Source organism: Notamacropus eugenii, chromosome 3 (assembly GCF_028372415.1).
Source record: "Notamacropus eugenii isolate mMacEug1 chromosome 3, mMacEug1.pri_v2, whole genome shotgun sequence".
Taxonomy (NCBI): Eukaryota; Metazoa; Chordata; class Mammalia; order Diprotodontia; family Macropodidae; genus Notamacropus; species Notamacropus eugenii.
In genome coordinates, this window is record NC_092874.1 from 469771941 (window position 1) to 469795006 (window position 23066).

General features: G+C 43.0%; 1 protein-coding gene and 1 long non-coding RNA gene across 4 annotated transcripts in view; one reads left to right on the plus strand and one right to left on the minus strand.

Annotated features, from left to right (window-relative positions):
• The window catches only part of BBS9 (Bardet-Biedl syndrome 9), a 655958-nt gene that overhangs the window by 121507 nt on the left and 511385 nt on the right, over window positions 1–23066 (minus strand). The window contains exon 20 of one of the 3 annotated variants that reach the window (XM_072598868.1): window positions 13858–16635. The exons of 1 other annotated variant lie outside the window; for it this stretch is intronic. In XM_072598868.1, the coding sequence (XP_072454969.1) occupies window positions 16484–16635 (152 nt within the window). In that variant the 3' untranslated portion in view covers window positions 13858–16483. Of the gene's footprint in view, window positions 1–13857; window positions 16636–23066 lie in introns of those variants that run through there. One more of the 3 variants, XM_072598865.1, reaches the window with a different exon arrangement.
• On the plus strand, window positions 74–2418 carry LOC140497677 (uncharacterized). Its single transcript, XR_011964810.1, has 3 exons — window positions 74–534; window positions 828–915; window positions 1917–2418. It is a non-coding gene; the product is annotated as an uncharacterized lncRNA (long non-coding RNA).

Here is a 23066-nt window from a genome sequence, read left to right on the forward strand (position 1 = left end):
TTGTTTAAATAGTTAAGTGTCTGCCCTATAAGGAACCTATGGGGTTTCTATTTACTCCTTGTAGAAAGATGTTTTTACTTTCTAGCTTATCTGTACAGATCAAATCAAAGTGCATTTTCTTCTGGTGCTCACAGAGGTCCCATTGAAATCAGGGGCCATTGGGTACGTCTTTCAGGGTTTATTTTCAGTCTTTTTCTCCATTTGTCACCCTTTCCTCAGTCTGATCTTTTGCCAAGGAGCTGGAGGAAGCAGCTATGAATGCAAGCGATTAGCCAGTGTGGGAGTGCTTGACACAGTTTTGGTCACTTACTAACACAAACCCAGAGCTGGCCGAAGGGCATCACAGTGTCAGTTTTCCATCACAGCAAAAAAAAAAAAACAAAAAACCCAGGCAATCTTTCGAAGCCATCGCCTCTAAACCTTCAGCTCCTCCACTGCAGGGGATCCAACGGCAAACATCTGAAGCTCGTTCTTGCTTCTCCACAGCGTTTTGGACATTCTGAGATCCTGTTAATCAAATCAGGCTGCGTGCTGGTAAGTGTGCCTTGTGAAAAACCATAGACAGTCTCTAAGCCCCAATCATCAAATCATACAAGGGTTTTAAAATAGAAATTATTCTACGGGTATCATTTTGTCGAGAAAAAATATTTTCCCACTGCCATGTAAGAACAGTGGGCAGAACAGAGACTTTCCAGAAAATACGATGAGAACCCTATAGGAGAAATGCAGATCAAAAACAATGTGGGCCTCTAGGTCTGGTCTTTCTTTCCACAGATGTGGAAACACATCACTGTAATTAAGTAACTGAATTCTCCTTTATCTGGCAGGACTTTTGACTTTTACTTGGTCATGTTGATGGCACTATGTGGAGAAAACTCAATTCCATCTCCTCTAATCCAATCCAAAAAGTATATGGTAAGAGCAAATTATGGCCAAGGTCCTGCACTGGACACCTTGGATGCAAACACAAAACAAGAGACAATCCTTGACCACAAGGACCTTGGGAACGGGGCAAGGGGGTCAGCAAACGTACAGAGATGTACTATATAGGTGGCCAGGGCTGTCTCCTAAGAAGTGTGTGTGAGATTCTCACCCAGGCTCCACAGGATGAAAGCTCTGCTATGCTCAGGTGATAAATTGAGGAGGGAGGAGAAAGCCCCAAAGACTGAGGGTTCAGGAAAGCTTCCTGTAGGAGAGGACAGAGGAGCTGCTCCATGCAGGGAGTTAGGAATTCTAAGAGATAGAGGTAAGTAGGGAATGTGTTCTAGACATGGGAAACAGACTGTGCAAAGTCACAGAGGGGAGATTGGAAAGGGAGGGAAAGGCAGAAAAAACATCAATTAATCAATCAATATTTTTTAGCCACGGAATACGTGAAAGGCACATAGTGAGATGGCTAGGTGGCATGATGGATGGAGCATTAGACCTAAAGTAAGGAAGATTTGAGTTCAAATCTAGCCTCAGACTTAGTGTTACCTTGGGCAAGTCACATAACCTCTGTCTGCCTCAGTTTCCTTGACTGTAAAATGAGGACAATAGTAGCACCTAACTCCAAGATTATAATGAAGGTCAAATTAGATCATATTTATAAATCATTTAGCACAGTGCCTGGCACATAGTAAGAGTTTAATAAATGCTGCCCCCCCAATTGCTAAGTACTGGGGATACAAATACAAAAATGTAACACTCCTAGCCCTCAAGAAACTTATTGTCCTAATAATCAACCAATCAGAATTTGATAAGTACCTGCTATGTGCCAGTCACTCTTCTGGGCACTAGGGCTACAAATACAAAAACACCACAGTCCTTGCTTTCAAGGAGTTCACAGTCTACTAATCATTAATCAATTTAACAAGCATATGTTAGACCCTTATGGTATACTATACAATAAGTTTTTGCTGTGCTGTAACTGACAGGGACAGAAAGAAAAAGCAAAGACTTCCACGACCTCCTGTAGGATTGTTACCGTGCAAGATGGAAGCCCAGCCATCAACATTTGGAAGACAATAAAGGATATACTCTTCCAACATTTCAGCTCATCTTTTCTCCCTCATCCTACCCAAAACGGAAAGCCTAGCTTTTCAAAGTCATTGGAACCTTGAGCAGAGATCATACATGTATACTAGGATCCCACCTCCAACGAGGATCTACCCTGAGGTCATTCATCTGCAAATGAACTACACACTCGGGGGACAAGGAGAAGTCACAGTGTTATTTACCAAGGAGCCGGGTGGTTAATCAAGCTATCCTGTCCTCTGCAGCCTTGGCTGGCCATCTGTGTAGGGATTTGCTTGGGTTTCTTTCTCTTCCTAATTTAAACTTGGCCTAGGGACAACAATCATGGTTTCTGTGTTCTTGTGTAATGTATAGGGCAGAGTACACCCTCAGCCTCTACCGGCTTCAGATAATAATTGAAAAGGCTACAGGGGGAAATCTGAACTCTCATTGTCAGTTTTCCAATAGATAAACAGAGCCTTATGAGTTATTCTGCAGTGGGGGGATCAGGGTTTGAAAAAAAAATCACACTAATATGTGACTAAGAAAAACAGTATTCTCCTATTTCAATATTTAATAGACCATTCTGGCCAAACAGGAGGGTGATCACTTGGGCATATGGGGAGGAGGAAGAGTTCTTTTAGGTTCTTTCCCTGAATCTCCACTCTTTTTGACACTGCCTGAATCACAGTGGCTTGTAAGTTAGGTTGCTGAAGCACTTACAATGGACCAAGCATTGGGCTCAGTGCCAGGGGTACAAAGAAAGACCAGAACACCAGCCCTTTCCTCAGGGAATTCACACTGTCATGGAAGAAGCAACGTGGAAGTAACTAGTTACATGTAAGATATGAGAGGTTGTTGGAGTTTGTCCTTCCTTCTCGAAGGGGACCATGACATCAGGGGGTGGTGCTATGACATGCAATCGTCCTGATGCAACACGGAAGTAGAATAGGTGGATAGTAACTCTGGAGGGGAAGGAACTTGGGTTTAGGGGAGGAGGAGATAGGAAGGACCTCCTGCAGAAGGGAGGATTGGAGCAGAGTCTTGAAGGAGAACAGAGGAACCAGGAGGTAGAGACGAGGGGAGCCTGGTGCACACTGGGAACATGCAGCTACACCATGAAGCACCCAGGGTTGGATGCCTTCACAGAACTCCAGGACCTCAGAGCTGGAGGGGGCCATACCCCCCAACGGCTATGCCAAGCCTGCCAGGGACTTGTACAACTTTTTGCCTTTTTTTGTTTATTTTTACTTTCAGGGTGATTTATTAAAACTTTAATGCTTCCTTCACTCTGAAAACAATTAAACATAAATTAAACCAATTAAAGATGCTTAAATGAATATCCACAGGAAAACGTGCCTGTTGCCTGTTGTCCATCAATCCCTCCAAGTCTCCAGCAGGTTTCTTTGTTCATTCATTCCCATTCACTTTTCCTCAATAATTCTACTGTTTAACAACAGTAGTTCATACATACATATACACACACACACATACACACATACACACACGGGAAACAGCACAAAAGAATGATTTTTTTAATTGATGCATTTTTAACTTCATATTCATTTCCAAAGCAGTATGGTATAATGGTTAGACAGTAGGCTTTGGAGCCAGAAAGCCCTGAGTTCATTGCCTCTGACACATTGTTGTATGACCCTGAGCAAGTCACTGTAGCTCTTGGTATCCTAGGCACAACTGTCTAAGATGATGAGTTGCTGAGGTGTTGATCTGCCCTGAGGGAAGGGTTTCCTCATTTATGAGATTTCCCCACAGCAATGAATACACAGGTCTAATCCCTTTCCTATCCATCTCTGGACATGTTGCCATTTTCCTACCCAGTGAAGCTTTCCTTGTAACAAATATTAAAAAGATGTTGGTCACATCTAATCATGTATGCAATATCCCACCCCTGTAGCCCACCACCTCTTTAGGGAACAAAAGGATGGATCTTTTATTAACTCTGCTGTGGCCAAGCATTGTTCGGTCCTTTGCCATTCTCTTCATTTACACTGTTGTAGTTAATGTGTCTTTTCTTTTTCCTAGTTCTACCTACTTTCCTCTGCATCCATTCCTATGTCTTCCCAAGAGTCTGAGGAAGGATTTAAATTCTAGTCTTCCTGACTCCAAGTCCCATACTTTTCCCACTGCACAACCAAGCTGTCTCATACTTCATAAGATTAGTATCAGAGACAGATTAGGAGCTCACCGCCATCATCATTATTGCTATCACCATCGCCACCACCACCATCTTTGTGTAAAGACCTCTGAGAAGGGAGAATCCACAACATCTCTCTAGAGTTGAGTTGGCTCCCCTAAGGAGTAGACATAGAGAAGGAAGCAGGACATAATCAATGCAGGGATGATGACCTAGCACAGAAGTGAGGAGTGTAAAAGATGGATGTCATAAAGAGGGCAAAGAATGACATCCTAAGGCACAAAAGCAAATATGATGACAAAAGGTTTATGGTAGTGGGGCACTTGTGGGGTGATGGCCACACAAAAGGTACACCTGTTTCTGGGGTTTTCCAAAAGAAAGGTTTTTTAGAAGCTTGGCAATCCATAGAATTCTGTTTCTCAGGACTGGAATTCAAGAGTCTGCCCAAGTACATGTTCTGTCCTCTTCCCTCCCTCCAGACTAGTATTCCCATATTCCTACAGAATAATGAGCACAAGAGAGTTGAGAATTATACACAAAATGAAAATACGGCCCCAAAGAGGGAAGGCTTTCATCTCCTATGAAAGCCTGACTGCTTTTGTTGATACATATGGAATAAATTTGGCCCAATTATATGCTGGGCTTGGGCACTTGGGTTCCAGTCTCACCACAGACTTCTTTTCGTTTTTTTCCACAGCTATTCCATTACTAGCCAGGACCCTCCAGAACATTTGACCCAAGATGGTAGAACCAAGGCAAGAGGTTCTCACTCCATGACAGGCACCCATGTGGCCAAACTCAGTAAGAATTAAATGGGATTGAGGAGGGCAGAAAGTGACTTGATCTGTACGTGCCAAGACAAAATCATCACAGTCAGATTGCCAGGAGAATATCCCAGACGGATTTCAATAAAAGTGTTTTTTCGCCACTTTCTTAGACACCTCCACAGAAACACTAGGAAGGAGGAGAACATCCAGTGCTTTTTTGAATACAGAACGGAGTTCCATGGTATTGGGGCTGGTTGGTCATTGCTGATGGATTTCTAGGTTTTGTTTATAGCTTTCCAGAGCTAGATATTTCAGTCTAGGATATGACCCCCTCTACTTCTGTGATCATTTCAGTGACTGTTCAGGAAGCGGGGTTTCTCCCTAACATAAGTTGGTAAATGAAAACAGACAGAATCTTTGCATTTAAATACGTTGACATTATTCACACATGTATTAAGTGTTTTTTGGGAGGGTGAGAGCATTTTAGAGGGGAAAAGCAGATACAGCTCATCTATAATTTAGAGTATAAAGAGAATTATCTGGGGAGCTGAGATGGGAAAGGACTTGCCCAGGGTCCAATAACCAGTATGGTCAGAGTCTAGACTTTAGCTCAACTCTTTCTTCCATCCAAACTGGCCCTTAACCACAAAGCCATGCTTCTTAAACATGCATGGGGGAAGGATATGATGTATGTACTTGTATATACAAGGAGTGGGGAGAAAGGTTGCTTTTGTGATTTCATTGATCCATCTTCCATCAAAGACTGACATCAGTTCTTTCATAGACTCAGAGAATTTCCAGGGACATTGACAGACCAGGGTCACACCCAGCCAGTTTAGGTTAGATGCTGGACTGGAGCCTAGGATTTTTAACTCCAAGAATGGTCTTATTTATATTACATCACATTGCCTCTCATTTTTGTCTTTTTGTCTCCTTATCCTTAGTGCCTGACACATAGTAGGTGTTTCATAAATGCTTGGTGATCGAGTGACCAATTGATCAAGAGATACTTCCAGTGCCTAGTACAGTAGCTGGCATATAGTAGGTACTTCATAAATGGTTACTGACTGACTGGTAGATCGACTTTCTGACCTCCAGTTCCAAAACATGCCACTTCTGCTCTGACTTTCATTCCCACCTCCTTGCCATTAGACTAACCTTCTTCCAATAACCCCAAGCTTTATTATATATGAATATCTACAGATAAGGAAAGTATATGTCAGCTGTCTTTCTGACACTAAAGTTGTTTGGCTTAGTGATAAACATGGCAGTGAGCTTCCTGGATTCATTACAAGTTGCACAAAAAGTAACGTCTCTAGGGAATCACTTAAGTGCCTACTTTCCCTGTAAGTTTTCCTAACTTTAGGTATCAGGAACCCAGAAAGTGCCCATCTGCATCCAAGGACCAACAGTCCTCTGCTGGGCATTACGATCTGCTGATCCTCTTCCTAGGGAAAGCAGTTGCTGATCACTTACTAAGTCAGCCCAATGAGTGGGGGACTCATCTAGGAGACCAAAGCCTTCATCTTATATTCTAGAGAAAACCTAACCATTCCATGGACTATGGAAAATGGGGTTTCCTTCCCTTCCTGGCCACCATGGAGATCTTGGCACAACAATATTCATTTACATGAAGCCCTAAGTAGAAGCAAGGTTGTTGTTGTTTAATCATTTCATCCAGTCTAGCTGCTGGTGACCCCATTTGGGAGGTTTTCTTGGCAAAGATACTGGAGTGGTTTGTCATTTTCTTTTCCAACTCATTTTACAGATGAGGAAACTGAGGCAAATAGGGTTAAGTGACTTGCCCAGGGTCACACAGATAGTAAGTATCTGAGGCTCATGATGAGTCTTCCTAACCCCAGGTCAGGCAGTCTACTCATTTCACCTCATTTCACCTGCCCCAGGCTAGCCAACCAAAATTAAGGCCACCAAAGAACTAGCTACCCTAAGATTAGGCATCCGTTAATTTCCATGTTTATACCTGTTTCCCTTCAAGCAACTGATGGAATTCTTTTTCTTCTCATCTATTGTTCTCATTGTCCACTAAACTCCCAAATAATTCCCAGGTTCAACATTATCCTTTCCTTTCCAAATGTCTCCTCCATTTCAAAATGCCTTCTTCAGTTCCTTTAACATCTTCTGTGTCTAACGACTTCTCTCATCTGTGAACCTGAGTAGGCTTCACTTTGGAAAACCTTAAAGTAGATGCAGGCAAACCTACCTGAACTTCCACGTTATAGCCTTTTGTTTATAACAAAGATATTCCCATGCCTCCTTCCAAGAGTGCTGGATGGAAGATAGGTATGGATGTCTAAAATGCCATTTGAGTACAAAAGATTCCATTCTCCTCATTGTTATTAAAGGCACTGGCCAGCACCATCTTGTAGCAGACCCCTTCTTTGTCTCACTCTTCTCCCTTACAGGGGATGCAAGATCCTTCAAAGGAAGCATTTAGGAGAAAATGTCTCTGGATCCCTTTCTTTGAAAACCTAATAGCTCTCAAGAATGACAACAATGTAAATCGCGGGGATCATTAGGCCCAGCCTCTATGAGTCCAAATTGCTCCCATCAGGGTAAGATTAGGTCAGCCACCTCAAAAAGGATGAAAGACAAATATTTTCAGAGGCCAGTGATCTTGATAGTATGGCCCAGTTGAACCCTGATAAGATCACTCTCTGGACAGCCCCAATTATGGGGCTGCTCAGTCTTTGGGATCTCTCCATTACCTGTCTTCCCTGCCCCAGAAGATGAACTTGCTTCAAAGCCATGATAGTTACAAGAGGGTCTAAATGCCATTTCTCAAGCAAAGCAAGGTCAGAAGGGAGAGCACCACACAGAACACCCTCTTGTTTCCATCAGTGAGAGCCTTCATGTTGAGATTGTCAGCCAAGTCCAGGAAGGTCTGAATACTCAGAGAAAAAAAACAGGCTGGAAACAACATTGAGTTATTATGTCTCGGGCCAGGAGAAAGCCTCAGGGATTTGGGGATCCTAAATAAATAACGGGGGGGGGGGGTGTGGTTAGACTTATGGTCGGTGCATAAATCATGAACAAAAACACAATTAAAAGGTTCCAGAGGAGGCTGTAATGAGCCAGTGGCTCATTCCAAATCGGCAGGCAACATTTAGACTGGAGGCCAGCCGTCTGAACCAGCTTTATTCTGGGATTTGGAGAGTGACCTTTCCGATGGATCTGCTGAGGTGGAGCCACCCCATTTTACTGTAAAGGTAGCTTTGGAATAGGAGACTGCCTCTTTTTGGTCTTGGAAGCTTGGCTGTTTGAGCTTAGTGAGCTAATTGATGGAAGTGAGGTCAAAACATAGAGAAGTAGAAGAGGGTGGGGAGAATTCTGGGTAGTTTTGGCTGAAGATTCGCCATCAGGATTTCTGTACCTTCACCATGATGTCATTGGTCTCCTTCCAAACAAAGGACAAAGGACCATCTTCATTTCCATTTCCCTCCTTAATATTGGGGGTGTGGGGATAGAGAATCTCAGAGAAATTAAGAACATTTCACTTTAGTCATGTGATGGAGTGCAGTAGAATGATGAAAAAGTCTTGAATGGAGACTCAGATTGTATTTCAGATCCTGACCCTAGACAGACCTAGTACTCCTCTGTTGTTTGCTAGCTGAATGACTTTGGGCAAATCACATGACCTCCCTTAGCCTCAGTTTCCTCATGTATAAAATGAGAGGGTTGGACTAGATGACCTCTAAAGGTCCCTTCCAAGTCTAAATCTATGAGCATTCCCTCCACACTCTGATCCACAAGATTCAAATCCCCATAAAGGACAGGACTAGACTGCTTTGGGGCTCAGGATTCCTTCCTTCTCTTGTCCCCCTTCGCAAGGGGATGGTGCTAAAATCCTATAAGATGTTTAAATGTGAGCAGAACAAAGGAAGGTGCATGTATCTTCAATTTCTAGATAATGGAGAATTCGTTTACAATCATTATGCTTGGTGCAAGGTATGGCAGTCAAAAGGTGTGGCAGTCACCTCGGCTCTAGCATTGAGGTAAATGACCACAGAGCCAGGGTTGGACCTTAGACGTCATCTTGTCCAGCAGCCTCATTTTAGGGCTAAGGAAACTGAGGTTGAAAATTTACACAGTCAACGCAAATTGAACCCTAGCATTATTGCCAACAGCCTAGACCAGGGGTTCTTAGCTTTATGTGGCTTCTTAAAAATGTGTTCATTCTATGTCAACAGAATTGGCTGTTTCATGCATTCAAAGACCATGCTTTGAGAAGGGCTCTGTAAGCTTCACCAGATTGCCAAAGGGGTCCAGGACACAGAAAAGTTAAGAACCCTTGACCTAGATTAACTCTTAAAATAAATGATTAATTTTTTCAAACAGATGCCAAGCTGCTATATGGCAAGCTGTGTGCTTGGTGTGTTTTTTTTCGTTTTGTTTTGTTTCTTTGCTCATGAGAGAGGATCTAAATCTGTGATTTCATCCTTGTAGGGAACTCCTAAGGTAAAAACATCCTTCACCACTCCACCCAGACCCGATTGGTATGACTGTACTCATTTACTTCAAGTCAAGAGACTGGTATTTCTCTTTTGGTTTTTCCTTTGGGGATAGGGAGGTGGAAGGGAGGAAAAATAAATACTTGAAAATTGGAAGAAAAAAGAAACCCATGTAATATTAAGGAATGTCTAGAGTCCTGAGAAGTTAAGGAACCTGCCTTTCCCTCGGGCACTGGGAAGTTAGGATTTGTTTGCTGCCACATGACTAGTCTATGTCAGGGTCGGGATCTGAACCTCGTTCTTCCTCACCTGATATCCCCCAGGGTTTATAATAAAGGAGCTTTGAAATCCTGATAGCCAACCTACTCAGAAACACTCTCCAGCCTACTCAGCCCCCATAGGTTTGACCTCATCCTTCAGTAATGAACCTACTAAACCCAGACAAGCGATCTCTGGAGCAGTCCAACCTTGACTAATCGCAGGTGTGACAAATGATAGATACCTTGATTACATCAATCCTGGGAACCCCAAAGGGTCTCCTCCAGGGAGAGGCCACTCAGAAAGGGAACAAGCTCCCAAACCAAGCAGGAAAAACCTAAAGGCGCAACAAAAGGACAAAACCTTTACAACCAAACCCTTACCTATTCTTGCACACGCAGCCCGTTGGGTTAGACCATCAGAAGACAGAAGATGGACAGGTATTCAACTTTTGTCTCAAACATGAGTCACGTGTCATTGGGCAAGTCACTTGACTTTAGTGAATTTTAAGGTTCTGTCATTTTAAAGTGTCTTGTAATAAGGCAGCCACTCTTAACAATAGTGACAAAACCTCTATTTTCAAATAAGTAGCCCCAAACACTTTAAGTCCATTATCCTAAGCAAGATTTCTCAGTTCCTACAAACATGGTCTGGTCCAAAGTTATTTCCTGGATGGAGAATTTGGGGGGTGGGGAAACTTGTTGTTTTCAAATGAGAAATGAAACAAACGAGGCTCCCGTCTCTCTAACGTTGGGGAAGATCTTGCCATAGCGAAGAGTGAGCTCATTGGCTCCTGCATGTAAGGCCGACATTCCTTCCCAGGGTAGGACGACTCCTGCAGTCTCGCAGCACAAGGGTGAGCATGGCCTTAGCCCATTTCAGTGCCTAGGAATAGAAGCTCCATTCTTTGACTGTCAGCCACTACGGAGGGATTCTCTCTCGCTCCCCGCTTATAAATGAAAACAGATGAATTCAATCAAATCTAAGTGCCCCGGATTATGGCTCCCTCTCTTTCTCTCTCCATGCCTTGTGCTGAAGTTTAGACATAATTGGCACATGATTTTCTCCAGCAGTTCCCAGTTTTTCAGGACCTGAAGAAAGGAACCATTTCGTTTTAGAATGCCATGATTTTGTTCCCAACCAAATCATCATGTTTCCCAAAGGCAGTGGAAATGGAGGATGAGAGGATGGTGGAGAGTCTTAATAGGCTTCCTCCTCTCCCTCCCTCCCCCGAGTCTGTGGCTGACCTGCCTGATTCCGTAAATCAATCAATCAGTAAGTATTTATTAGGAGGTTACTAGGGGCCAGCTTGGTCATCAGTCAGTGCCAGCTCGGCCTGGAAACAAGAAGACTCATCTGGCCTCAGACATTTCCTAACTATGTCACTCTGAGCAAGTCACTGAACTCTGTTTGCCTCAGTTTCCTCATCTGTAAAAATGAGCATAAGAAGGAAAAGTCAAATCACTCCAGTATCTTTGCCAAGAAAACCCCAAATGAGGCCATGAAGAGTCAGGCACAACTGAAATGACTCAACAGCATGTGCTAAGTACTGCTGAGCCACAAGGATACAAAGGGAAGAGTCCCTGGCCTCAGAGGGCTTGGAGTCTAGTCAGGACACACTTACTTAAAATGCCTAAAACTAACCATGAGGTGAAGGGGATGTGTTGTTGGGGGGAGGCTCAAGCAGCTGGGGGACGAGGAAAGGTTTCATGTAGGAGATGGCACTTGTAGAGGCCAGGGATTCTGAGAGATCCTGGTGAGGAGGGAGTGCATGGCAGGCAGGCCCTGCAAAGGCCCTGAGCTGAGAGATGGAGGGCCTAGTCTCTGGACTGACAAGGCACTGTGGCTGGATCACCGAGTCTCCAGACAGCAATAAGGGGAGAGGGAATAGAAATACAGAAACTTCATTTAGAAGAACTTGGGATTTTTGTGAACTGCATCTCTGGGTCAGGGTAAAGTTGTTTGAAAGGCATCTTAATGTTTAGCAGCTCAGGCTTCCTTTGCCATGGGGCAAATGGGATTACAGGTTTAAAGCTGGAAGAGGCTCAGAAGACATCTGGTCCAACTCCCTCATTTTACAGATGAGAAAACTAAGGTCCAGGAAGGGGAAGGGGCTTGTCTAACATCACCCAGAAGGCTGGAGGGTCTCGTGTGTTTAGGATATGGGCAAGCAAAAGAGGACTAACCAACCTTGGGCCAACAGTCCCAAGCGTCAGGAACAGCTGAGCAAAGGCCAACTTAAATAATTTCCTGGCACCAAAAATCAACCTAGTCACTGTGGTAGGGTGTTTCCATAGCTCTATCTTGAAAGCTAACATGGAAAATGAGGGAAGAGTTCATCGCATGAGTTCCAACGAGCCTACTTGGGGGTTGAGAGTGTGCCTCCAGTTACCACAAACAGCATCAGCAGGCTAATGTGTACGAAAGCCTTTCCTGAATGGGGGTCGGGAGATAATGATCCTGTTCCATGTAGGTAAACAAAAGAGCCACTGTGCTTCCCACTGGCAGCTCCCCTGAGGAGGAGGCGGCCACCACTCACCAGCTCCTTCTCATTTATTTTCCACAGAGAGGAGAGTCCAAAAGGGAAATATTCAACTCAGCCACCATCTAAATGCTTCCATGAGGTAGAAAGAAGAGGCAGCCTAGGCCCTGGGCATCCCAGAATCTGGAGTCAGGAGGGATTTCAGAGGCCTCTGCCTGGCTAGGAATCCCTTCAATGACAAGCTGGCACCAAGTTTTGTTTGAAGTCCTTGAATTAAGGAGGGAAGGCAGATGTAAGGGAGGTACATTAGCTCCTGAGGCAGCCTTTCCCGTGCTGGGAGTCACAGAGTTACAGCTGAAAAAGCTCGGAAGACCCAGGCTTAGCTCCAACTCTGACGTAGGTTACCTGTGTGACCTGGGGCAAGTAGCTTAAGGCCTTCTGAGCCTCAGTTTCCTCATCTGTCTAATGAGGAGGTCAGACTAGATGATCTCTGAATTCCTTTCAGCTCCAGATTGCGGATCCTGTGAATTCTAGAGATGACCCCCATTATGATGATAATGTATATGTAGAATCTCCTCCATTAATTGGGTGGCATGTTCCCAGACAACAGGGACCACTCGTCAATAAACCTGGCGTCTTCCTTGGCCTTTGACGGAGGAGGAACTCCATCATTCTCTCCTGGATTTGGTTTCAAATAAATTGAGGAAAGCCAACAGGATCATCACACTGCCTCCCATCTTGGTGCCTTTGCGTTGGCTGAAGCCCAGGACTGAAAGGCCCTCCCCACTTCCCTCTACCTTTAGCTGCCCTGGCTTCCTTCAAGACTCAAGTCTGATGCCCCCACTTCTGCAGAAGGCTCCTCTGACTCCCACCAGCTGCAGATGCCTTCCTCGCTCACCTCTCCTTCATCTTCTCTCTAATGATCTTGTAGGAACCCAGAGAGTTAGAGGGAGCTTCCCCTGTTTCAATTTTCATGCCTTGAGAGCAGGGACTGTGGTTTTCTGTTTGTTTGTCTGTTTACTTTCTTTGTACTAGGCTCTAGGCTCAGTGCCTGACACATAGTAAAAGTTTAATAAATGTTTGACTGAACAGGTTGTGGTGAATTGTTGTGATGGAGCATGATGGTGCTATGAGAAAGGACGTGTTCAAGGATCTTAGAAAGGCATGGAAAGGCTCACACAAAATGATGAAGAGCGAGTGAGCAGAGCCGAGAGAACATTGTGTACCATAAAAGCAATGTTGTTTTAAGACCAGCTTGGGGCAAAGAAGTCATTTTGACTCTTATAAATACCCAAATTAAAAATAAAGGACATAGGAAGAAAGATGCTATCCAGAGAAAGAACTGATAAATACATGTATAAAATGTGTGTGTGTGCATGTGTATAACATAAAAGTTATTTGTGTCTAATGCTAGCCATAGAGGGGGGTAGGAAAACAAAGAGAAAAAAAAGAAATTTACAGGATAACTGTTGTATATTTGGAGGGAACAGCAAGTTGTACTTGGTAGATCTTCAGTTTCATGTGCAATCATCTTTTTTATTGTACTGTGTTATGGAAATGCTTGGTTTTTTTTTTCATGAATTGAACATAAAATAAATGTTTTTAAATGCTTGTTAACTGATTAACTGATGGTTTGCAATGTCTCTACCTTAAGTCTTTTAAAAACAGTAGGGCTGTCCTTGGTACTATGGGAGAGACGTTATAAATAATCAAAGCAGCAGAAAAAGAAATAGGTCAATAAGCATTTATTAAGTGCTCTCTGTATACAAAGCACTGTGCTTAGTGCTAGTAATACAAAGCCAGGCCAAAATAGAGATCCCTACTCACAAGGAGCTCTCATTCAAGGGGAAAGAACATGCAAATAGCCATGTACAAATATGGAAGGAATACAAACAGGATGATTGGGCCCAAGCCAATGGTTTTTTCCTCCTAACAGCCCTGATGGGTGGGGTGGGCTCTGCTGTCTTTTTTTTTAAGTTCTATGGTCCTAGAAACTTCACAAGTTGGAACAAGGAGTACCGTTTGTAAGCAAAAATAGAAAGTGCTAAGAAGCAAAACTTGTAGATAAAGCGAAAATGCTCTGCCCTGAAATAATCCAAAAATTAAAATACACTAAAATATTAGCTTGAGAAAAAAACAAAACAATGATGAGGAAGAGGAAGATTGAGAGAAGGGGAGGAGGAGGAGAAGAAGAATTACATGTATATAAAGCTTAGTGTGCCAAATACTTTACAAATAATATCTACTTTGGTCTTCACAACAACCCAGGAGGTAGGCATTATTATTATCTCCATTCTACAGTTAAGGAATTGGAGGCAAAGAGAGGTTAGGTGACTTGTCTAGGGTCACACAGAAAATGAACTTTATTGTGAAACACCCAATGTTCTTTGCAGTTGTAAAAGTCTTCCTGGTAACAAACAAATATATCTCTTTTTTTGCATACTCATATTGTTAGTCTAAAAATAAAATTGATGCAAACATATGCATTTTTTTTAAATCAAGCTAATCTTTTGGGTAGAGAGTCAGGCAATACACATAGCACGGTGGAAAGAAGGTCAGCCTTTAAGGCAGGAAAGCCTGGGTTCAAGGCCTACTCCTGATGGAGACTAGCTGGGTTACCCAGAACAAATCACTTCCATTCTCACTACCTCTAGACAACTCCAACAGTAAATTAAAGATGAGTTGCTGGTCTGATTTGATAGGTTCTGAGGACACAAAGATAAAGTTGAAAAACAGTCCCTGTCCCCAAAGGACTATTGTAATGGAATACGGAGCACCTACTGTGTGCCAAGCACTGGAGAGATGAGGACAAAAAGGACAGAGGATCCTTTATGGGGAAGGCTCCGGAGAGATCACATCTTACAAAGTTCCATGATAAGTGAAGCACTACTCTTGGAGAAGATCCCACTTTGCCCCTTCCATCCTCCAAGTCCTACAATCCTTCTGGTCTTGGTTACTGCTACTATTGATTTCCTGTACGAATATATTCCCATTGTCAGAGTCAGCTCCCATTGCTGTATGTGCTACTCAAGTCTTCTCTGGCCTCTGGATAGCTGCCAGTCACAGAACCATGCTTTGGCTTATTTGAGCAAGAACAACCAGCTCAGCTCTCTGGGTCCTAGTTACGCAGCTCTCCAAAGAAGGCTGAGGGGGGCACATGGCCTTGGGGCCTCTCTTGGTGAAGGATCACAGCCCATAGTCAAGGATCAATCACAGATTCACCCATAAACAACAAACATCTATTAAGTGCCTATTCTGTACCAGGTACCATGAGAGGGACAAATCAATCCACAAACCTTTATCAAAGGCCATCTCTACACCAGACCCTGGAGAGACAAAGGCAGAAGCAAAATAGTGCTGCCCTCAAGACAACACATACATATATGTGTATACACACATACACATGTGTGCATATATGTAGGAAATCTGTTTGTGTGTGTACATATGCATACATACATACATGTACATACAATGGATATGACAAGATGATTTTTGGAAGGAGGGTATTGGAAACTGCCCACAAGGAGCCCACATTCTATGAGTGAATATAGAAGGTTTCCACGTTAAATATGAGATAGAAAGATTCAGGGATTTCTCATGCTAACATATTTGACGTTTATGCCATCAAACCATCATATCAAACAGTAATTTATTAAGCACCAGCTAAACTCCTTACAAATAGGGCTTTTCATTCTTTGTTCTTGCATCTCTGGGGCTTAGCACAATGACTGGCACGTAGTAGGCACTGAAGAAATCCTCAGTGACTGATTGGTCACTAGGGGTCAGGCACATGTGATGACTACTTTTTTATACATCAAAGCCAAAGGGTTAAAAAGTGAGGAAGACAGTTATTCAGCGGGCTATTCAGCTTATAGGACACCATGCATTTGACTATTTGATTGACATAATGTGTAGCACAGTACAGTACAAAGAGTGCTGGATTAGGAGACAAAAAGACCTGGGTTCAGATCCCAGTTTTATCGCTCACCACCAATATGATCATGGTCAAGTCCTTTCACTTCTGGATCTCAGGGCCTGGTTCTTTGCCTGCAAAATGAAGAGGGTCAGCCTGGATGACCACCTCTCCCTGCTCTACATCGATTCCATGTGTTACAAATCACTTAGTCTCCCTGGGCCTTCCTCAGTTTCCTCATCTATAAAATGAGGGGGATGGACCATATGGCTTCTTAAGATTCTTTCAGTGTTCAAACCCAAGCTCTAAATGTGAAAGCTTCAGCATCTCCCTAGATCCTTCTGAAAGTAACTATAAGCAACCTAAGGAATTCAGGATCCTGAGCCATGGAAGTGGATTATAGAGAGTCATTGAGATGCCTTCCAACTCTCGAGTTCAGGGGTTTTATGATTCTCCAAACACCATCAGAGACTTCTGTCTCCCAGTTATGCTCCCCACTGGAAGCTCAGAGCCGCCAAAGTCCTCTTCAGTCCATTGAAGCAGGAACTGCCATTTTGGTTCCCTTACTTGGAGCAAAAATATGTCTGATGCTTCATCTGCAATGAAAATATTCTGTGAGTTTGTAAAAAAAACAAAATTAATAACACACTTTTATGGGCATGTCTAACCATGAGATAATTATGCTCCTTGGATCATTGGTATCTTCCTGCCAAGTGGGCCTAACGTTATAATATATGCCTTGTTGTGTGGTTGGACATAAAAATATTATTCATTCAGAGTTTATAATAACAGACCATTACCATAATAAATATTGGTCACAAGAGTTCTTCTATTGTGGGGAAGACTGTTACCCCAGCTCAAATGTATTACTGCTGATCCAAGATTAAATTTCACTTTTTTAATCAAAAGCCTAAATCCTAAGGATTCCAAATCTTGAAATTGAAACTCTCTTGAAAAAAAAATTCAGTAGGAACTATCAAAAAGAAATAGTCAAAATGGTCTGCAACCAGTCAAAGGAAACTTAGGAGGTGTTTGGTCCAGCTCAGCTATCATTCTCCCATTGCAATGGCTTGCCTCCCAAAGAATTCCAAAGCCAGATCTTGGACCAAGGAAGCCTAGAGGCTTGGAAATGGTTTGTTTTTTTTTTAATCAAGGCACCAAAGGTCTCTCAGGAAAGTTGCAATTAATGTGTTACTAAAACCTAGACAACTCAAACCACTTAAGGAATCCAGAGAATCAAGAGCCATATTGTGTTCTAGGGATCAAAGCCATAACCAGGGTGGGTCAACTGGGACTTTGCCCTGTGGGACAAATTTAGAGGGTGCTGACAGCACCAGCAGTCCTTCAGCAAAGCTTACTGCCTAGTTAGCAAGAAGAATTAGGTAAAGTAGGAAGATATCAAATGACCCACTCCCTCACCCCTAAACCTTCATCTGAGGACACCTTTCATACGGTTTGCCTTGAGCGTGGTCTGTAAAATCCCCTGTCCAAAAATTACTCGCTGTGGTTCTGCTAAAGATCATGTCCTTTTCAAACAAAACAAGTTCATGTTTTGGGGTTTTTGCTGTCCTGCCATGAAGTTGTGTCAAATGTTATTGCAAATGAGTGAGTCAAGAACTAGGCCTCAGAAATGGTATTACTGTCAGTATTATTTACTCCAAGTTTTATGACAATAATGTTAGTTATAATGGAATTTGACCTAGATTTTGGTTCAAAAGAGAGCTTACATTTTAAAATATTCCTTAAAAATTGAAAAGAAAAGGAAATTCAGATGTCCCGTTTTTATTAAGAGATTCTTGTTTTTTCTGCCTTCAGGAAGTCTTCTTGTTCACCTAGGGATGAATATTGCAATACAGACCAGAATGCTTCAAAGCATTGTTTATTATGGCAAATTTAATTGCATGACTAACTGAAGATTTTCTGGTTAACCCATCATATACAGCAGCTAAGTGGTACAGTGGGTAGAGCACCAGCCCTGGAATCAGAAGGACCTGACTTCAAATCCAACTCCAGATATTTCCTCTAGTGTGATATTGGACAAAGCATTCAACTGTTTGCCTCAGTTTCCTCACCTATAAAATGAGCTGGAGAAGGAAATAGCAAACCACTCCAGTACCTTTGCCAAGAAAGTCCCAGAGGTCGTGGACAATCAGACACGACTGAAACAACTCAATAAGAACAAAAAAGACAGACCCATGTTCAGATTCCAAGTACCAACACTCCCTGACACATCAGGCAACTCCCTTAAATCCTCTGAGCCTCCGCTTCGTCATCTGTAAATTGGGGATAGCAGTCCTTTGGCTACCTACCTCACAGAAGGAAGCAAACTGTAAACCTCAAATGATATGTTATTGTGAGTTTTTACTATTATCTCCGAAACTATTTTGTTTCTTGACTTGTTGAGTTTGGAAGGGCATTTTCCCTGCCTTAGTAAATACGATACTAATCGTTGAGAACTAGAGATCTTTCAGGTGTCTTTTTTAGGGTAACGAGGAGCTGGTCAGTGAAGGTCCAGCCCCAGAAGCATGAGCTACAGGCTCTGACTGTGACCAGCCCCTGTGGAGGAGGTGAGGAGCCTGTTTCTGGAACTGCACAATGACAAGTAATAGAAGGTCCTGCTCCTGGTTCAGAACATGGGCAGGTATTCTCTAACTATTTCCTGTCCATTTACTGAATGGTGAAGAAAAGTCTGCTAATTGGCTTCTGAACAGTCCATTAATAAACATTTATTAAACACCAGCTACATGCCAGGCACTTTGCTAAGTGCTGGAGATACAAATACAAACAAAAACAAAGAAAGTCCTTGCCCTCAAAAAGCTTACAGTGTAATGGGGAAAGACAATATTCAACAGGAAGCTGAAAGAGAGATATGGGCGTAGTGTGGGGGCATGACAGAGACAATTCCAGAGAAGTCTAGAAGTAGTGTAGCTGGTGGGAAATGTGGGGGTGACTGTGCCAGGCCCTCTCTTTAAATAGAGGTCCTGGAGCCCACGGCCCTGCCCTCCAACCAAAGGGTCCAGTCAGACTTAGGACCAGACCAATTCGATCTTGAACAGGAACTGAGTGCTTACAAAAGGCATGAACTGGTCAAGTCAAGCTTTCCTGTTGATGGTCAGTGGGGGAAGAATGACTGTGGTCCTGTGGGTGGGAAAGGTTCTGGGGTCCTCTTTCCTCATCCTCATGGATTACTGTGCGATCTTGAAGACATGGCACCTCCACCAGAAAACATTTGAGTTCTGTTGCTGAGTTGTTTCAATTATGTCCCATTCCTCAAGACCCTATTTGGGGTTTCCTTGGCAAAGACACTGGAATGGTTTGCCATTTCCTTCTCCAGTTCATTTTACAGATGAGGAAACTGAGGCAACCAGGATTAAGGGACTAGCCCACGGTTACACAGCTGGTAAGTGTCTGAGGCCAAATTTAAACTCACAAAGAGGAGGCTTCCTGACTCCAGGTCCAGCACTCTATCCACTGTGCCACCTAGCTGTCCAGTGAATATCGCTTTGTAAGAAGTAGTTGATGTCAACTGATTAATCAATACTGAGGAGAAGGCAACTGGCCAAATTGATAGTGGGCTAGTAATCACTGGCAACCAACATTGAGGGAAAGACAACAGGTTGAAGGATCAAGTCAGTAACATTAAGAGAATTCCACTGCCCTTCCTGGGTATCCCTAGAACTCTGAAGGAGAGACACAGCTAACCACTGCCTGACTAACTAACTAACCCATCAGTGCATATGTCATTGAGAGAAGAAGTCCAAAGTCTGGCCATATGCATATTATTCATCACTGTGCAATAGAAGTAAGTGTAGAAGGTGCATGAGATTGAACTAAATAGGATCTAACCTCAAGTCACTATTTTTCCCCATTGATAGTTTAGATTCCATGATTCTTGCTGAAGCCTTTCCATGTTGGGGAAATAGGAAGGGTTTCTCCTCTGCATGAGGGTGGGGAAAGAATGAGGGCAAAGCTCAGTATTACAGGTTCCAGATTATATTAGAAGATAGCGCCTACAAATGAAATTTGGATTTCCAGATGCTTCACCACAAATGGGATGCACCTAAGAAGAACTAGTAATAACATATGTTCCTAGACTCTTATAAGTCTAATCAAATATATTTTATATTATCAGTGCTCTTAGAACTCAAAGAACCAGACAGGAAAGATGAGATAAAAATTTAGCATCTAAAATTTATGGAGAACCATTGCAACTTTACAAAGGGAAATCTTAGTCCCAAGTGGACAAACGCTCAAAGGACGTGAACAAATAATTTCTTTTAAGTTCCATCTCATATTCACCAGTTTAGTAAAAATAATTAAAAGCAACAAAACTCAGGGCCAGCGGGATTGTGGAGAAAAGACACGTTCATTTCTCAGCACTGCAAATGCAAACTTGTAGAATCTTTTTGGAGAGCAAACTGGCAATGACTAACAAGAGCTACAAAAATAATCATCCCCCTTGACTCAAAAATTCCAATGTTGGGAACATAGTCTGAAAGTCATCTTTTTTTAAGAGTATCATTCAAAGATTTTCATAACCATATGACTTGAAAACTGGAAGAAAACATAAAAACAAAACTAGAAACAGCCTAAATGTTGAATAGCACGATGGTTGAATAAAGTGTTGTAGGAATGCAACAAAAGAATATAATGCAATTAAGATCAAGAAAGATAGAAAGGTCTTTATGAAATAAGGCAAAATGAAAGAGCAGAACCAAAGGACAGACTGCGCTCTTCACAAAGACCAAGGAAGAGGAAAATATGAATGGGCAAACAGAAAACTGATGGGGGCTTAATGGGACTAACTGAAAAGGCATAATGATATTTTACGTGCTGAAAATCACTTATTTAAAGGTAATTGGCTTCAAAACAAATCTGGTTGGTGGTATAGTAGATCATTGCTGAAGCCTAGAAAACCACTGATTTTTTCAGGTCTAATCCAACAAACTGTCTGTGTCCTAGGCGGAGGCACCAACTCTGCCTGGTATCCACCTTCCTCCTGCCTTGTCCCTTCTCCATCTACATCCTCTATACCCAGGTCCAACTTTTCCTGAATTTTTTCACCTGGACATTTCCAATTTCCTAGTTGACTGGCCCCTCCCTACATGTGACTTCAGCAGTGAGAAACCAATCAGAACCACTTTACCCACTCTCTATTAATGACTTGAGATGCCTTCATCCTGCTGCCAAAAAACATGGAAGGAAACTGGGGCCCAGATCTCTCAGTGAGAGCTTGATGTCCCATGGACCACCAAGCTGTCTATACCACAGCCCTGTTCATCCCTCATAGCTTTCCCCTATTTTTGTTCTTCTCTCTCTTATTTCTGGTCTTTCACTCTCACTATCCGCCAGGTTCAGAATGTGTTCCCCATCTCCATCTGTTGATCTCCATCCTTTTCAAATCCCAATTTAGGAGTTACCTGCCCAAAGTCATCCAGATGCTTAGCCCAGTAACTTGTGTTCCCAATGGCCCAGAATAAAGTCCTAATAAATGTTCCTTGATTGATGATTGACAACTATTTGAAAGCTCCCTCTCCCACCTCTAGGTAAATGTGATCGCCTCCTCCTTTCCTTAGTGTCTTTGGCTCCATCATCTCCTTCTCATACTTTGCTTATTTGGTGGTACCCCCACCTTGCTCACCACAGCCCCGTTTTCACCCTCATCTCGCTCATCACTCTCATCTTTACAGAGAGCACATCGTCGCCACTTAATAATAGGCTGAATCTGTCCATTTGAGGTCCTCTATATCCAAATCCTGCATACTTTCAACCACATGTACCCCATTATAATGATAGTCATTTATAAAATACTTAGAGTCTGTAAGGCATTTGTCCATCCACTATCTGATACAGGTCTCACATCAACCCTGATTGTGCAGTCAGAGCAAAAACCAAAAAACAGTTTTCTCTGGGCAAAATGTTTGAGAGAGGAAGAAAGAGTGATTGTATAGAGGGTCAGTCAGCCCCAGGCGCACTCATACCAGGAAAGATTATACTCTATTTATCACCCTTCACAAAGGTTGGAGAGAACATTGGGCCAAGTTCCAGCTTTAACTACAGTCGTATGTGCCAGGCATCATACTAAATGCTAAGTATTATACACATTCACAGATGAGAAAACTGAGACTCATAAACACCAGGACAGACCCATGGATGGCACCAAGTATTTGAGGTGGGTGGAGTTTAAATCCAGATTCAATGGCTTTGGAATCAGAATTCCTGGGTTCTAAACCTGCCTCTGACACATGCGACCTGGGTGGCCTTGGGCAAACAAGTCATTAAATTCCCTGGTCCTCAGCTTTCTCCTCTGTAAAATGGGGATTGGATAGAGAGCCTCTGAACTTCTTTCTAGCTAGAGAGCTATCATCTGATGCTCTTATAACTCCAAGCAGACCAGGATCTTCTCCACCAACCTGCTTGCCTTTCATGCTTTTCAGTGTGTAGCAAAGAGGCCCTAGCTCCACCCCTTCTAATTCCACTAAATACTCTGGCTAGGGTCATTGTTCAGACATCTCAGTCATGTCCAACTCTTCATGGCCCCACATGGCAGAGATAATTCAGTGGTCTGCCATTTCCTTCTCTAGATCATTGTGCAGAAGAGGAAGCTAAGGCAAACAGCATTAAGTAACATGTCCAGGGTCACACAGCAAGTAAGTGTCTGAGATCAGATTTAAACTGATGAAGATGAGTCTTCCTGACTCTACGCCATTAGGACACCTAGCTAAGTGTAGCCCTTGGCAGAAGCAGCAGCAGCAATAGCTTCTAACTGGCTACAGTTGTTCCCTGTAGCCCAGGAATCCCCAGAACATCCAGGGGCCCCCAAGCAAAGAGTCCCTTGACCCTTCCTCTGGGGACTCCCCTCTAACCATCATTGACAGTGCTGCTTGAATATACACATGGTTCAAACCACTTCCTTCCCTTGAGCTCCTTGGCTGGAAGACCAAGATGGGGCTTTGTCAGAGGTCAGTAAATCAGCCTTCACCAAAAAGTAGGCTCCGGGACTGGCTTTCCAACACACTTCTTGTAG